Source organism: Pipra filicauda, unplaced genomic scaffold (assembly GCF_003945595.2).
Source record: "Pipra filicauda isolate LSUMZ 115617 unplaced genomic scaffold, ASM394559v2 scaffold536_size338551_pilon, whole genome shotgun sequence".
NCBI lineage: Eukaryota > Metazoa > Chordata > Aves > Passeriformes > Pipridae > Pipra > Pipra filicauda.
This window is the reverse complement of record NW_024104683.1, coordinates 262,013-278,167: the sequence shown is the minus strand read 5'-3', so window position 1 is coordinate 278,167 and position 16,155 is coordinate 262,013. Positions and strand designations below refer to the sequence as shown.

General features: G+C 40.4%; 1 protein-coding gene across 1 annotated transcript; it reads left to right on the top strand.

Moving 5' to 3' along the window:
- Nucleotides 1-1,931: 1,931 nt before the first annotated feature.
- LOC113990563 (pancreatic lipase-related protein 2-like) lies at nucleotides 1,932-14,414 on the top strand. The gene is made up of 13 exons (XM_027726106.2): nucleotides 1,932-1,946; nucleotides 3,461-3,509; nucleotides 4,327-4,481; nucleotides 6,041-6,166; nucleotides 7,406-7,540; nucleotides 9,280-9,388; nucleotides 10,003-10,119; nucleotides 10,200-10,322; nucleotides 11,213-11,331; nucleotides 12,063-12,192; nucleotides 12,469-12,580; nucleotides 13,127-13,294; nucleotides 14,351-14,414. Exons 1-13 carry the CDS (start codon nucleotides 1,932-1,934, stop codon nucleotides 14,412-14,414), a joined length of 1,422 nt encoding a protein of 473 aa, XP_027581907.1.
- The last annotated feature ends 1,741 nt before the right edge of the window (nucleotides 14,415-16,155 follow it).

The window sequence follows — 16,155 nt, the reverse complement described above, 5'->3', positions numbered from 1 at the left end:
CTACCTTAGATCTAGAATTATTGTCTGGACAGAGTATCACCATGATTCTTTTTCTCTTGTGTGATACTTCTTTTTCTCTGGTGTGAATATCAGCTGGTTTTGGCAACAAGAGACAAAAAGAATTTCATCTTTTTAATTCTTCCATACATGAAATATTTATACTTAATTCATAATTTAATTCTAATGGCCACGAGTGTACATGTTGGCATGGACATTTTCCTTATGAAACTTGTGTGACTCCTAGCCAATAATTCTCAGTTATCAATATTGCCCTTTTTTGTCCTCTTGTTGTCTTCCAGTTTCTTCCACTCTACCAAGTTACCCACAGGTTTTTAATCTCTTTTCTATTTTTTTCTTTCAGCATACAGCTACCCAATTTTCACTAAAGAAAACAGTGGCCATTTTGTATCCTGGTACTACTCACCAGAGAAAGAAATAACAAGCATTATAAGAGAATGGTGAGTAAAATTAGCAATTTGATAAATAACAAATTTTGTTTAAAATTTTTTAAAAACCTATTTCCTACAGTTTTATTAGGTTAAAATACTGATTATGAAAACTGAGATTTGGGCTGGTTTCTCTTTAATAGATTCTGTGTGTCTGCTTGTGTGCATGTCCTAAGGAAGGTGTGTGGGTACATGTGTGGGACTTAAAAGTACACTGTTGACAGTCATTATACAGACTTTCTCATATCTCACAAACCATCTACAAGTGGCCCATGAATCACAGATTGAGCAACAGTGTCCTGAAGGTGACTTGTTGGCCTACTGTGAAGGACAACCACTGCTCCAGTGTAACTTTTATACAATAGGATGTCAGTCCATCAGTATTTGCAAATTTTTTTTTTCCTGAACTGAAAAGCAATTTAGAAATATTTAGTGCCAGTTTTGCTTCAGAAGTGCATGTCTTCTGTCCATTGAGTATATTAACTGAGCTAAGTGTTCAGTAGCCTCTTGCCAGCACTACTGCTTAGGCTGAGATCACATTCCCAAACAAGTAATTCCAGTTCCTCTTGTTCAGCACTACGCCTCTTCAATGCCCAATGAAAGATTTTTCAGGTTGTATGCTGCCTGAACCCTTTTTAAAAAGACATGATTTTTTGACCTCTTTACAATCTTTTTGTCATTATCATAGATCAATATAAAAAGGCTTCCCACTAAAAAATTGTCTTCTATCCAAATTATATACATTAATAATAACATTTCTGCTTCTTCTTTTACTAACCTAGCTATGTGTCCATTTCAATTTTCTGCCTTCAAAGGAAGATCCTCTGAAAGAAACTATGGATCACCTTTATTTGTCAACAGTCTCCCACATTTTCTAAAATTACTTGCATTTTAGATTTTAGGTCAGAAAAGGAATTATACTATCCTTCCTGCGGTAGTGTTCCCAACGTGGACTATACATCTCCTGGGTAGGAAGGCTGTCCATTAAATATAAACAAATGCTCCTGAGCTATGCAATTCCTTTGATGTGCTGCATCATCTGTGATTTTCCTGTCATCGGGTTCTCAGCATGGTGATGGGGAGTGCTTGACAGATATTCCAGCTGAAGGGAGCTGCTCTTTTTGGCGAACAGTTCACTGTTCTTGTCATTCACCAGCAGCTTCAAATAACTCCTGATCCTTTTCTCTCCTATTCTTACTGCCAGACCTCCTCTCTGATTTCCACTCTCCTTGAGCAGATTGTTTTCTTTTCTGTTAACTACACCGAAGGATAAATTAGAATTGGGATCAGAATTGTATTTCCAAGGAAATTTCATAATTCCTCTCAGCTCGGCACTCTGCACCTCCTGCTCACTGCTTAGATATTTAACCTCTTTTCTCTGCCCTAATACATAAACAAGCTGTTACCAAATAGAGACTTCAGAGTTTTTTAGGGAGTGCTGATACACACTCTCTGACCTATCCCATTTCGCTTTGTTAGGAAACCATGTCTTACAGACAAGTAATCCAACTTCCACCAAAAACAAGTACATAGGTGGATCACATATACCTCCTGTTTGACATTTGTCACAGAAGTTTCAAGGGCAAATTCCGTAAAATTCTGAATTGTTTCTTCTTTGTTTCCAAGAGCATTTTGTAGTGTCAAGGAGCTTTGGAGCACTGTTTTTCTAGCTTTCTCCTGTCTGTAGAAATACCCCTTGGAGAGTGTTGCCCACACAGCAAGATTATAACTACTACATTTACCATTTTTTCTTAATATTTCTAATGAGCTATCCCAGTGGCCAGGAGTGACAGCTCAAATTTTTGGTTTAACATAAAAGTGGTATGTTGAAAATGGGAGGAAGATGCCATAGGAAACACCTAGAAGAAGAGGAATTTGAGAACTGTGAATGAGGAAAATGGGAAGGGAGAAAGGTGAAATAAATGGAACTCCTGCCCTGGAAAAGACAAATAAACGAGTGTAGAGGAAAGGAATCTGTATAAAGTCAGGGATATGAAAGTGTACAAATAAAAAGAGCCGTGGCTAAAAGCAGCCCAAAGAGCTTGAAGATAGAATCATATAATTGTTTCGGATGGAAAAAACCTTTAAGATCGTTAAGTTCAACCCTTAACCTAACACTGCCAAGTCCACCACTAAACCATGTCCCTAAGCGCCACATCTGCACATCCTTTAAAGCCCTGCAGGGATGGTGACTCCACCACTTCTCTGGGCAGCCTGTTCCCATTGACAGCCCTTTCTGTAAAGAAATTTCCCCCAATATCCCATCTAAACCTCCCCGGTACAATCTGAGGCCATTTCACCTTGTCCTGTCTCTGGTTGCATGGGAGAAGAGCCTGACCCCCACCTGGCTACAACCTCCTTTCAGGTAGTTGTATGGAGTTATAAGGTGCCCCCTGAGCCTCCTTTTCTTCAGGCTAAACAACCCCAGCTCCCTCAGCCGCTCCTCACGGGACTTGTGCTCCAGCCCCTTCACCAGCTTTGTTCTCTTCTCTGGAATCTCTCCAGCACCTCAAGGTCTTTCTTATAGTGAGGAGCCTAAGCTGGCAAGTGTGCAGACTTGAACAAGTTACAGGTATCCCTGTCTGTGTTGTACCACACCTCTCACCTATCTCTTCACAGCTGGAAAGAAATCAGGACCTTGGATCCTGGTTAATTCCCTCAGCAATCTGCATGAAGTATTGTCTGTGCAAGAAATACAATGAATGGCAAAATTGAGTGGTGGGGAAGGATCGCTTCCCACATCCTGCTGGCAACACTCCTCCTAAAGCAGCCCAGGACAGTAAAGGGTGCTGGGCATGTTGCTGGCTTGTGGTCAGCTGGTGCCCACCAGGAGTCTCAGGCCTCTTTCTGCAAAGCTTCTATCTGTCTGATGGGTTCCCACTGTGTACAGAGCAGCGTGTGAGGTTATTCCTCTTCAGGTGCAGGTCTTAGCATTTCTCTTTGTATTACACTCCTTTTAAAAGGACAAATCACTCAAAGCAAAATGCTTAACCTGTGTATTCAATTTGCTTTAGGTGGTTGGAATGTGGATTATTGCATTTTATCTCCTTGGCACAGTAGCAGGTGAGACATTATACCTTTAAAAACTACCACTAGAAAGTGAATTCATATGAAATGATATATAGGATATGATGACTTATTTTCCTTTACACTGAAATTGTAGTATGATTTGTGGGTCATTGTATGACAACATCTATTACTGTGCATAGAACTAATGCTAAAAGGCTCTGCTTTGTTTACAAGTTATTATTAAGAACACAAGAGACATAACTCTGTGCTGAAAATCCACAGAGAAATTCAGTGTCACATGTCCTATCAAGCCAATGCACGAGCTCTTTACATTACTGTCATGTACAAAGAACTGATCAGCAACAGGGTGTTTAGCACAACTGTACTAAAACATAAAAGTTAAGGATAAGTGAGCATGAGACCCATTTGATCTAGAAAAAAACCCTACTATCTTAAAGGAAATGTTCATATCATTCACAGTACGAGGTTACTGGGTAGATATGCTTCATTCCTATGAGCAGACACACAATGCTTTGGAGTAGAAACCATGCAGAAGCAATTCTAATGAGCATTTCTTAAAAGTCTGTTTTTAAAAAGAAACTGAACCAATACTTTACAAGCCTAGGAAATGGTGTCAAAACTCTGTGTAGGTCTTTACTTGGTTTATTCTCTAAGTATTTTGCTCCCCTAATGTTACCTGTTTTGGGCAAAATGCATGAAGGAAACAAGAATGAACTTCAAGAAATGAGTTTCAAAATTCAACATAAAATTAAATACTTAGTTTTCTGCTCCTTCAGACTATTGTAGTCCCAAATACATCACCAAGCATAAGGGAATCGGACACACAAACAAGTTATTTCTTCTTCCCTAGGTAAAGAAGTTTGCTACCCCAGGCTTGGGTGTTTTACAGATGACCCACCTTGGTCTGGGGTACCAGGGAGACTTCTGACAGGTTTGCCTGATTCTCCAGAACATATGAACATCAGCTTCACTCTCTACACCAGAGAAACAGGAAATAACTCACAGGTGACATTTACTTTTAACATAAAAAACTGACTAAACCTAGAAATGTTAACTTGTTACCAAGTCTATGTCAGTCACCATAGGCAAACAAGTCAAAATAAGAAGGTAGTTTGAAGGTGCAGTAATGAATGTACTTTGGTGTGAAGCACAAAAAAAAAAAAAAAAAAAAAAAAAAAAAAAAGAATGAGTGTAGGACATTTATTATGAATGATCTGTAGGACACAAAAAGTTTCCTGGTATTTTCCTGCACAAGGTTATAGGTTATAGCAGACTACCTTCTGCATATATTTAGGTCTCTGAGCAACAATACAACCTCCTTCAAATAAATAGCCTTCTGAGTATCAGATGGGAGAGCAAATATTGCTGACTTAAAGGGGAGTGAGTTAGAAGATACTGTGAGTTTTAAAAATAAAAGTCTGAAGGTGACTGATTTTATGCAATTTCCAAACCCACATTCCACCTTGAAATTGGAGTGATTTTACATTCTCACCTGTCTCTCTGCACTCTAAAAGTAGAATTACTCAAGTTGCTTATGCCCTGAAATACTGAGCAGAGCAATGTGGAGGAACCTGGAAGATCAGGAGCTGGGATCATGTGGCTTCAGTAAATGCTTATGAAGCTGCTAAATTCCTTTCAGACCCCCAAACCTCGTGTCCCCTGAGCAGTACAGGGACGCTTGGCATTCCTCTGAACTACATTCCGTTACGAACTATAATGCCACCACTGCCCTTGCCGACATCATTGCTTACAGCAACCCTGGTTGCCACACTGAGAATCTAATGCTCCACGGATGAGAACCTGTAACAAAGTTCTACAATCTGCAGAGCAAGGACGTGTCAGCACACGAGATACACTCAGCAAATTACTCAGCAGTTCTGTTGCTGATAACATAAACCAAAATACTTCTTGCACTACTTCCCAGTACATTTAAACTTAAGTGTATCTATGATCTAGGGCACAGCCCATCCACACCCAAACTCTCTGAGCTCACATCCCAGCCTCTGTATTTGTTTGAAAACAATACAGATAGTCAGATATCATTCTCAAAGAAAAATATATAACTAAGTAGCTTGCAGCAATGTGTGAAGACTAGTTTCAGCCCTACTGCATGCAATTCTTGCATGAAATTCTTCCAGCCTTTCTGGAGTAGCTAATGGCAAAACAGGCTGCTGCTTGGATGCAAGCAGTACATTGAAGCCAAAGGTCAGGTCGGTAAAAGGACAAGCTGAAGCAGGAATTGTGGAGTTGGTGGGCTGCACCCTGGAGGAAACTCACCCAAGTCAGGCCAACAGACACCACTGACACTGTGGCCCTTTTAGGTTGCTTCATATTCCACTAAAGGGGGATCTTCCTGTGTTAAGCAGATAGGAGCAGCAGAAACCACATGGCAACAACCCTTTGGAAACCATAGTGGAATTAAGAAAAGAGGGATAAAGGGGTCCCTGAGTTCCAAAAATCACAGACCTTTGTCCATTCAAAGGAGTTCATTTAGTCCTGCAGACTGACTTTTTTAAATGTTTGAAAATATGAATAGATAATTTTATTTTTTTTTAAACATACAGGTGATCTCGGCGATAAACTGCTCAACCATCCAGAACTCACATTTTTCTTCACGCAGGAAAACCTCCTTCATCATTCATGGATTTGGCAGCACTGGAAAAACAGGCTGGGTGGTAGAAATGTGCTTGGTATGAGAGAGTATCCTCTGATTTCCATCAGCAGTAGTAGCTTTGTCACTATCCTTTAGGCACTAACATTCACCTTCCATTTTGCAGTTCATTGGGTAGTAGAAGATACGAACCAAGAGTTAAATTTCACAAAACCCAAAATGTTCCCACTCAGGAAGATAAAGCAAAGTCAAGGCTTCTCGGTCATCTCTGAGATGCTGTTTCTCTAGAGAGTTTCCATTCCCAAACCCTACAGATCAGATCAAAGCAATAAACTGAACACAGGTGTCTCCAGCCTCTACAGCCACGTCAGAATATTGGATTAGACACTGCCGCTCCCATTAACAGAAACTGAACTGTCCTTCAGTCAAAAGGCCTTCAGGAGTTGTAAAGCTCAAGTTTCAGTTTATAAATACTATTCTGGTTCACCACTATTCAGTTTTTAAAACAAACAAAAATCCAACCAACCAACCAACCACAACAAAAGCACCACCATCAAACTTTTTGCTTTTTGTTTGATTACAGTGAAAAAATGTTGAAAAGAAGCGGCATTTCTTTCTGCCTCTCCACACTACAAACTTATGGTCCCACAGGAAAGGAGAGAGTCCAGGATGCACTAGGGTTTCAAGCTTTTGTTTTCCTTGTCATTCACCCTTAGCTGTTTTACATGAATTAATTTTTGTTTCCACTCCTTGTTCTATCTCAGCCTTAAGTGAGCTTTAGTTACAGAAAACTATAACTGCAGACTGGAAAAATCACTGATGTCTGAAAGGCCATGCCCAGTACTGAAGTGACCAATGCATTAGCTTTCTTTGCTGAAATAGAACCTTTCTGCTCTACTCCATGGCTTTTCAGTCTGACATGACTTTCTCGGTTTTAAAGGCATTTAATAAATAAGTCTTCTTCCTATACAATTCAGTTAAGCTACTAACATCCCTCAAAGAAAGTCAGATACTGCACATAGAAAAAACTGTGCAGTTGTATGGCTTTTCCAAATTGTTTCAAATATGCATAAAAACATTGTATAAAGTAAAATATTCTTATTACAGTTTTCATAATCGATACTTTTTGGAATAATATATTCTGTCTAGTAAGAAGATGTGTGTTTCAGTGTGGTGTGGGCTACAGTGATAGTCCCATTTTGTAGAGAATGAGATATTTCCCTATTATGTTACCTTTTAATGCTTTTTCTGATTTAAGTTGAATCTCTGATTATTACTTGTTTTCTTAAATACTTTGCTTTGTGTGTTCCCACATCAGCTGTTACTGGAAGTGGCAAACATCAACTGCATTGCTGTGGATTGGAAAGAAGGTGCAAAAGGCACCTACGTCAGTGCAGTGAACAACATCCGTGTGATTGGGGCTGAGGTTGCTTATTTCGTAACAACTTTACAGGTAAAAGACCCCGCTTCACCTCCTGCAATTCCTCAGTGGATACAGGGGGGTTATGACACTGCTGCTTTGGGTTTGAACCTTGTCCAGTACGGTCAGGCAGAGCTGCACAGCGCATGCAGCAGAGATCCAGCTAATTACACTAATTATCAGCCCTGTAAAGACTTCTCACAGCCACAAAAGACGCAAATTAAGCTAATGTGGCTGAGAAGATGTGCCAACTAATTAAAGACCAGTAGGTGGCAACATTTCCATACGATGATACAGGCAAGAAGGCATTCCGTGGAAAGGAGGCAGGTTCAGTGCTTATAAGAGTTTTGCAAGCATTATACACATGTGCTAGAAGTACATTAAGATCTCAGCTTACATCACCAAAATGAGCAGGAGCTGCATCACTTGATAGTGCCATATTTGCAGTCTTCAGACACAATAAACTGTCCAGTTGCCTTCTAGTTTTGAACTTCATGTTCCTGAAGGCAGGTGTTCACATTTATAAACAGAGCACAGAACTGCTCACTAGCAAAATTTGTGTATCAGCATTTCCCACTGACTTCAGAAAGACTCATGAGTACTTGGAGCAGCTGAAAATCAGAATCCTGCATGACCATGGATTGATCCTGGTCAGGAGGTGCTCATTTTAAAGTGCTGCAAGAGGTAATTCAGAGCCCACAAAGCAAAGTGCCAAAATTGCAGCACCTGACAATCAAAGACCACTTTTCTAGATTCTGCTGGGGTACAATCAACTGTTCCTACCTAGGAAACTCATACCTAGCCTCACACATTTGCTCCTGGATCTTTATGTGTAAATCCTAGGTCATTTGAAGATGGATTCAGTTTCTCATTTACTATCTCTATTGCTGCATCATTTGCAGTCTAGGCCTCCCTTTCTTCCCTTACAAAAATGCATAGGTGATGCTTAGACTTTCTTTTGTTTTCTCTGATTTACAAACTTTTAGAGTTTGACTGCAGGAAAGGTTAAACTGCATTGGAAATGGAAGCACTGCAGTAAAATGTATTCAGAGGAGTCTGCCATCTAACAATAAAGGTAGACGGGCCAATACTACTGATCTACTTTTATTTTGGTACACACAGTACAAAACAAAACTTAATTAAAAGCCTCAAGCAATTAGCAAACTTATTGGGTTTGGTAGTTACGAAACACATCAAATCCCTGAATGAAATCCGTCCCCTTTGTACAGCCTACAGACTGATTAATCTCCTTTTTGACCTTCAAAACACGTGTAATATCTCAACAGTGCAGGTCTTGTACAGGTGACACTTGGCAAAAAGAAGAATGTCACCCCACCTGAGCTTGTCAGTGAAACTATTATTCAGTGATATGATCTAAGTAGATATGTGGAAAATAGATATGTGATAAAAAATAGCTTCATAATAGAGTACATAAAGAAAAAAATAAGATCACTGTTATGGAAGATGACATTAGGCATTGATCCAAATAAGGTTCATATTTTGTCAGCAAGGGTAGTGGAATACGGGAAGCATATGCCAATACTACAGCAGTGAATCCTGCATCACTATGCATTTAAAGTTCCAGATTGGATCATGTTTCTATCAATTCTTAGTGTAATTTAAACAATAATTAACTCAAGGGGCTCACACCCTGTTTGCTATGCAGAAAGTCGTTCTAGATGTTGCCAGAGGCCCATAATGTCAGACATGCTCTTTGCTTGTTATTCAAAGCCTGTGTTCTTATCTCCCACCACCACCACTTTAATGATCAGAAAATGTTCGGATACTCCCCTTACGAAATCCATTTAATTGGCCACAGTCTGGGAGCACATACTGCAGGAGAAGCGGGAAGAAGGATCCGAGGCATCAGACGGATAACAGGTAGGCTGTTCACCAAGATGCAGAGCCAACAGCACATGTCTAAGGGAAAGAAACTTGCAACACACTGGTCTGGAGACTGGAATTAAATTACTGGTAGTGCTGGAGCTACCTGTCATAACAGTATTCAAACTTTATGCCTCTTAGAAACAAGGAAAATTATTACATCTTCTCTCTCTATTTAGGTTAAGAACTCTTTAGAGGAAGACTTTAGTGGAAGGACAAACATAGCTAACAAGTTTGTAATATTACCATCATTCACTGTGTTACATCAAGCCCCACACAAAGACAAAGCAGCAAGGATCCTTAGTTATACTTGTTTGTAAAGCTTTACAGGACAGTAATAAGCTCACAGGTAATGAAATGCCTCCTTCGTAGTGATAATATGCCATTATATAATGAACTAAAAAAAAAATTTTACTCCTGTTGGAATAGGTTTTCAAAAAGGCTCACAGAAGCATACTGCTGCATATTTTTTACAGTTTAGCTTATAATTCACATAATTACTGAACATGCCCTGTACAATACTGAACACCCGATGTCATAAGTGGGCAAAAGACATATTAACATGTGCAATGCTTCTCTCCCTCCCTCAACTAATAAATGTGGGTTTTTAGGTTTAGACCCAGCTGGGCCCTATTTTGAAGGCACTCCTCCTGAGGTGAGGCTGGATCCTTCAGATGCAAACTTTGTTGATGTTATTCACAGTAATGCTGCTCACTTTCCTGCTGCAGGTAAGTGTTCATGTGCAAGTAAGTACCTGCAGGGATGGGCATGTCAGTGAGACACTGACATCATCACATGCACATCTCAGGGCTTGGAATGTATAACACCACTGGGCACCTGGACTTTTACCCAAATGGAGGAACTGTGATGCCTGGATGCAATGATTTAATTCTAGAGATGAAGCAAAGCGATTTTGAAGCTATCATTGCAGGTAAACATACATTTCCAACATGCATAGTACTTTATTTTTGCTCAATTCTGAAACATGAACTGTGAAAATAACTGCCTGTTTGGGAGAAAACAGCAAAACAAAATTTCTTTTTGCCTATTTACTTCTAAGTTAAAAAGGAAATGAGAAATAAAGGCTGGAACAGAACAGTGCTCCACAGAGAATGCTGTAGGGAAAGGAGGTATCATTCATGCCTGAGGTTTGCTTCTGTAATTTGAAATTAGATGTAGGACCCAAAAAGCAGGAGACAAGGAGTGGGCAGGTCCAACAACCCCGGCAGGAGGTTTTCCAGGCTGAGAGAGGCCAGTCTCGTGACCAAATCAGCAGCATGACACCACCACCTCTGGTTTCTTGCAGCATCTTGCAGATGCTGTAAAGAGCATCCAGCACTTATGAGGCATGAATTAGGCAAGAGCACTCAGCGTTTCCAGGGACTGTACATGCCTCAGCTCTCTCCCTGAGACTTCTCTGTTTTCAGAGGCTTTGGACAGGTTGGCAGAAGGCTGCTGGATTCTCCATGCTCTATTAAGCCTTTAAAAATGTAATCATCTAGCTGTGACATCTCAAATATATATATATATATATATGTATATGTGTGAGTGTCTTCTTAAAAGGGATTGTTACATCACGGCAGACCAACACATCTCCCTTGAAATCTTGAGGTAATGACACACAGTTCTCCAGATAAAACACAGACAAAACAGTAATTCTTCTACAAGTAGAAACATGCAAATTCAGACAAAAGGATTAATACCAGACCATGCTGTTGTTCCATTCTGTGCCTCAGCTGTTTCCATGGTGAGACAAGTGCAACTCTCATATAGGATAACAAGAGGTTGTCTCACTGATGATCATAAACTTTTTTCCAACAGATGCTACAGTGCTTGGGGGGTGCCATCACTCACGCAGCCACGAATATTATTTTGAAAGCATCCTCTATCCCACTGGATACCTTGGATATCCCTGTGAAACGTACAGATCCTTTCAGGAAGTAAGTACATCAGCCCAGGACTGTGTGAGGAGTAAAGAAAATCATCCAGGATTCAGGGGCAGGTAGCACTTAGATGCTGGTGGCTGTGGTCCCATGGTGTGGTTGGGTAGGAGGAAGCACAGCACACAGTAGTTCCCATCAACTATTCCACTCTGGAAAATGAATCCTGAAGCATAGATGATATCACCAAAAAAGTGGGAAAAAATTAAACCTCATGGAATTATCGCCCCAAACTTTTATGCAAAGGGCACATAGGTTAGATATATCTATCCTACTAATTCCTGGCTGGAAGAAGAGACATTTGGAGCCTCCAGAATCCTCGACTGTCCTCTAATTTACACTGGACACAGATTAGAGCACCTAAATTAATGCACTTATGAATGATGCTCCATTTATTTTCTCCCATATGATACTGCAATGTGAATGTGGGCAAGTCCTCTTCCACTAGGAGGGTAAAATTGGCTTATATTTTGAACTAGAACCTAACTGAAAAATATTTGAACTAATGAGTTTCAGACCATTATCATACACAGATATCAAACCTGCTCATTCTACACCCTCCTGGGTGCAGGAGCCATTATCTAAAACAAGTTTATCAGGTTTTGGTGGTAAGTTGTGACAATATACAGCACTGCCACAGCTTTGCAAGATCAGAACAGCATCTTGAGCCTTAATTTCAACAGAGCTAGGATGAAAAAAGACTCATTAACTGATGCTCTTCTTTTCCCTAGGGAGACTGTTTCCCATGTCCGCCCGAGGGATGTCCAATGATGGGGCACTATGCTGACAGATTCCCTGATAAATTGAAGAGGGAAAACCAAAAGTATTTTTTGAATACAGCAGCAGATGAACCTTTTGCTGGTGAGTGGAGAAGGTTTGTTACAGTTGTCCACTTGTTTGAAAAGTCATTGCCTTGATGTGACTTACAGCCGTGTACCTGTGTTGCTTCTATGAACAACTGCTAATATCTCTGACAAAAAATGCTACATTAGTTATCAAAATTCAAGCTCGCAAAGTCTTCCATTTCTTAACAGGAATGAATTCCAGTTAGAAAAAAATAACTTCCTGGTATACTAGCATTTTTAGGTCTCTCATAGCAATGATAATCTAGATTTATTTTTGCTTTTATTTATGCAGCTTGGAGACAAAAAGTATTTATAAAATTGTCTGGTGTAAAGAAAACGAGAGGAGACATAAACCTAGTTTTCTATGACACAGAGGGGCACACAAAAGAATATGAAATTGCCAAGTAAGTTAAATTATTATTTCTCTATAGCATTTAATGCTCCTAACATTGGTCTGCATACTTTCCACATATTTAAACAGTGTGAACATTTATCCTGCATTGCAAACATTCTGCTTAACGTGAGATATGAAAGAAGTTATTACGTAAGTAAGACCCATGAGGGCAGATGGATGGTTGAGAAAAGGAAATGGAAGTCACTTCTGTTTCCATGAGCTCTGTGTTTCTGTGCTCCAGCTCACCTGCAGCTCTCCCTGCAGTGACACCTGCAAACCTGGCACACAGCCTGGGGGACAGCCCCTGGTTCACTCTTCTCCTCTCCCTCTGGTCTCCTGCCACAGGCCCAGTAAAGTATCTAGTACTAGTTTTCATCCTCTCCTGGTTCAGAGCATAACGCCCCAGAGCCCTGGTGCTGTGTTCTGCTAAAGAACAACACAAATGCGAATTTCTGTTGTAACAAAGGGAAAAACTGAAAGTTTGTGGAGAATGTGATTTGGTTCAGCAATCTCTGCCCCGTCAAACTTCATGTTGCTGTCTTCATTCTGTTTACAGTGGAGACCTCACTCAAGGTGCAGTCTACACAAAATATCTTGATGTTGAAATTAACCCCAAAAATACTACAAAAATTGAATTTCTCTGGAATAAAGCCATATTTTCTCTGCTCTGGACAAGACTAGGAGCAGAAATAGTCAATATAGTGCATGGGGAGGATGGACAGAGGTAAGTATATCCTTTTTACAGGTCAGAAGGAATGGGAAAGGAATGCAAAAACCCTGGGAGACAAGACTGAAAAATGGTCTTGAATTGGACACATGGTTTGCATTCAACAATGTGAATTTCAGTAATGACAAGGACAAGTTGCTACACTTTGGACAGAAAATCAAATGTTTGAGTAGGCACCAGGGAATAATTGTCTGGAGTAGAATACAGCAGTGAATAATGTCCAATAATTTACAATTACAAACCAAGATAAAGCAAACCTCATTCCCAGGTGCATTATCAGAATTAGTATATAGAAGATCCAAGAAGTATTTATTCTAATTGGAATAATTGGGGTAAGACTGTAACCAGAAGTAGGGGCATTTTCAAGTTTGGAGAGTATACTTCAGGAAAAAATACACACAGACCGCAGTTTGGAAAAATAGCAAAAGATTAAGAAAACTTCAGAGCAGCTGAAGGAAGTGTGTTCCTCAATAAAGAAAAACCTGGAGAGGAGGACAGAAACATAGGCCTAAGCTGTCTGTGAAGGGTCACCATCAACTATTCCAAATATCCACTGGGTTTAGGTCAAGATTTAATTAATGTATTTCACAACAGAAGAAATATTGCTTAGATATTAGGAGAAAAACCATAGTTTGGCATTGTCATGGATTATTTTGAGAGGCTGATGAAATCCCTTTCGGTATGAGCTCCTAAAAACCAAAAAGCTGCAGAACTTTGATTGGGGCAATCTAGTTAAGCACATAGCCTAAATAAAGGGAGCTTAACAACCCACCTTTCTGACTTTTATCTAGAGTTCTATATTTGTGAATCTAGAGATTAATTTTATGAATATATTAAAACTTAAATTTTACAGCTGGTCCCCAAAAGAAGGACATTCACCTTGTTACTGTTAATATACAGATGCAAATATTCTGTACAGCAGGCTTTTAGGAAGGCTTAAGTGGGATTATGAGTTGAACTAACAACCCTCGAGGTGACAGCTGACACCCTTTCATTTTTCACGGGGTGAAAATAGATAAATAAATCTTGATTCAAGATATTTTTTCTTCTCAGGTCAACTTATTGTGGCCATGGAACTGTGGCATACGGAGTTCCCCAGTTACTTACACCTTGCTAGAGGTCACCAAGTTCTGTATACAGCAGCTGAGCAAACCCTCAGCCCTGTGCATGGAAATGTTAGTACATAAGGCAATTAAAACAAAGTTAAAAAAAAAAAAAGTCCGTTGCTTCCTTTGTTTTTTTCCAGTTCTTTGCAAACACACTTGTCAAGGTTTTTCATGTTTGAAACAAGTTTACTGTACTTGTAACTATGGGAGAAACGAGAAATCACAGATGCTAAAATCCATTTATAACACTGCACAGTCTTGCTTTACCAGTGCCCCAAGGCGAGAGCTGAGTTCCACCACACTGACAGATAGAAAATCTGGCAAATTATCAAACACTCTCAAGGCAGCACGTGTCCTCAGAATACTCCTGAGGCTGAGAATGGTCCCAAACAGCCCCTCTCTGTGGCCTCTGCTGCTGCTCAAAGCTTTCCAGCCCCACACAAGAACACAGCCCTCAGAAGACACTCTGGGATGAGGCAGGAGCAGAACAAGAGCAGGACGTTCCTGCGGCAGGTCAGCACAGCCCCTTGTGCACAGCACGTGCATGGAAGCAACAGATAAAAGTACAAGTGAAGCACTCCCCACTTTGGCAGAACTAAACACTGAAGCCCAGCTCCTGGCTCCTGTTCAGCTTCAAACATGAACCTCTGCTGTGCCCGCTGACAGTCCTAGAGAGAAACGCTGAGTAATCTAGGCTTTGCAAAACCTCGCTTTGACTGTTCCCCATTTCAATGAACACTACTGCTCTGCGAAACATGGCATGAGTGAGCCTCCTGGAGCTTTAGTGGAGGTAGTGGATATTTTTCAAAGTATAAACCCCAAATTCTAAGTTAATGAACAGGAAGAAAGAGTTAATCATTTATTCACTCCCATTTCCCCATGTCTGAGAAATGACGTCCAAGTACTTGGGCAGATAAACTTCTAAGAAAGTGGTGAGGAAAACATGCACAATGCTGGGAAGCACCACACCGTGTCCCAGGAGACAGCCAGAGCACCCTGCAACTCCACAAATCCAGTCCTTTCCTCTGCATGTTCCTATTCCAGGCCACAGCTTCTTCAGGATTGCAGAAACGTAGCTGTGCCTTAATCTATCGCTTTCTTTTTCAAATGCCGCACTTCCTCCAAAGCCTCTGACTGTGAGGCCACAAGGACCGAAACAGTTCCTCCAGGTAAAGAGCAGCCTGCATCATAGGGAAGGACATGCACCCCAGCACTGCCCATTCTTCCTGAAGGAGCTGAAACCCAACGGACCACAGCCTAAGGAATTGTCTGTTTATGCTGTTTGCCCTGTGTTATTACAGTGCTGAATAGAGCAGCAGACTAGCTCTGATAAAATCCCAACTCAAATCTTTTCCACCAGCTCTTAAACTAATGGGAAAGACTGTTCCCCCCCATTTTGAACAAGTGTTAAAACTTGTCAGTGCACTAGGGCATGTACTGATTCTCCTGTATCACTGGCAAGAACATATTTACAAACTAAAATGCTACTCCAATTAAAGATGGGAGCACTAAGCTCTAAATCAGTATCAAAGTGATATTTTAGTACAAAATAAAATTTCACTACTGTTTAAAGAAACAAATTCCACTAGCACAGGTAATAGCAGTGTAACACCTATACACACAGCTGGTATCCATTTGGTCATTCCCAGAGGTGGAGATTAGGGAACATCAGCTCTGCAAACATAGATGGCCATAAAGCCATAAAGCAAAGCCAAGCTGACAAAGCTTTCTAAGTGGAGTTAGCTCAGGTCT

Coding starts and splice junctions, on each gene's coding strand:
- LOC113990563 (XM_027726106.2), top strand. Junction 7,541..9,279: donor ATTTCGTAACAACTTTACAG/GTAAAAGACCCC, acceptor TTTAATGATCAG/AAAATGTTCGGATACTCCCC. Junction 13,295..14,350: donor CATGGGGAGGATGGACAGAG/GTAAGTATATCC, acceptor TTTTCTTCTCAG/GTCAACTTATTGTGGCCATG.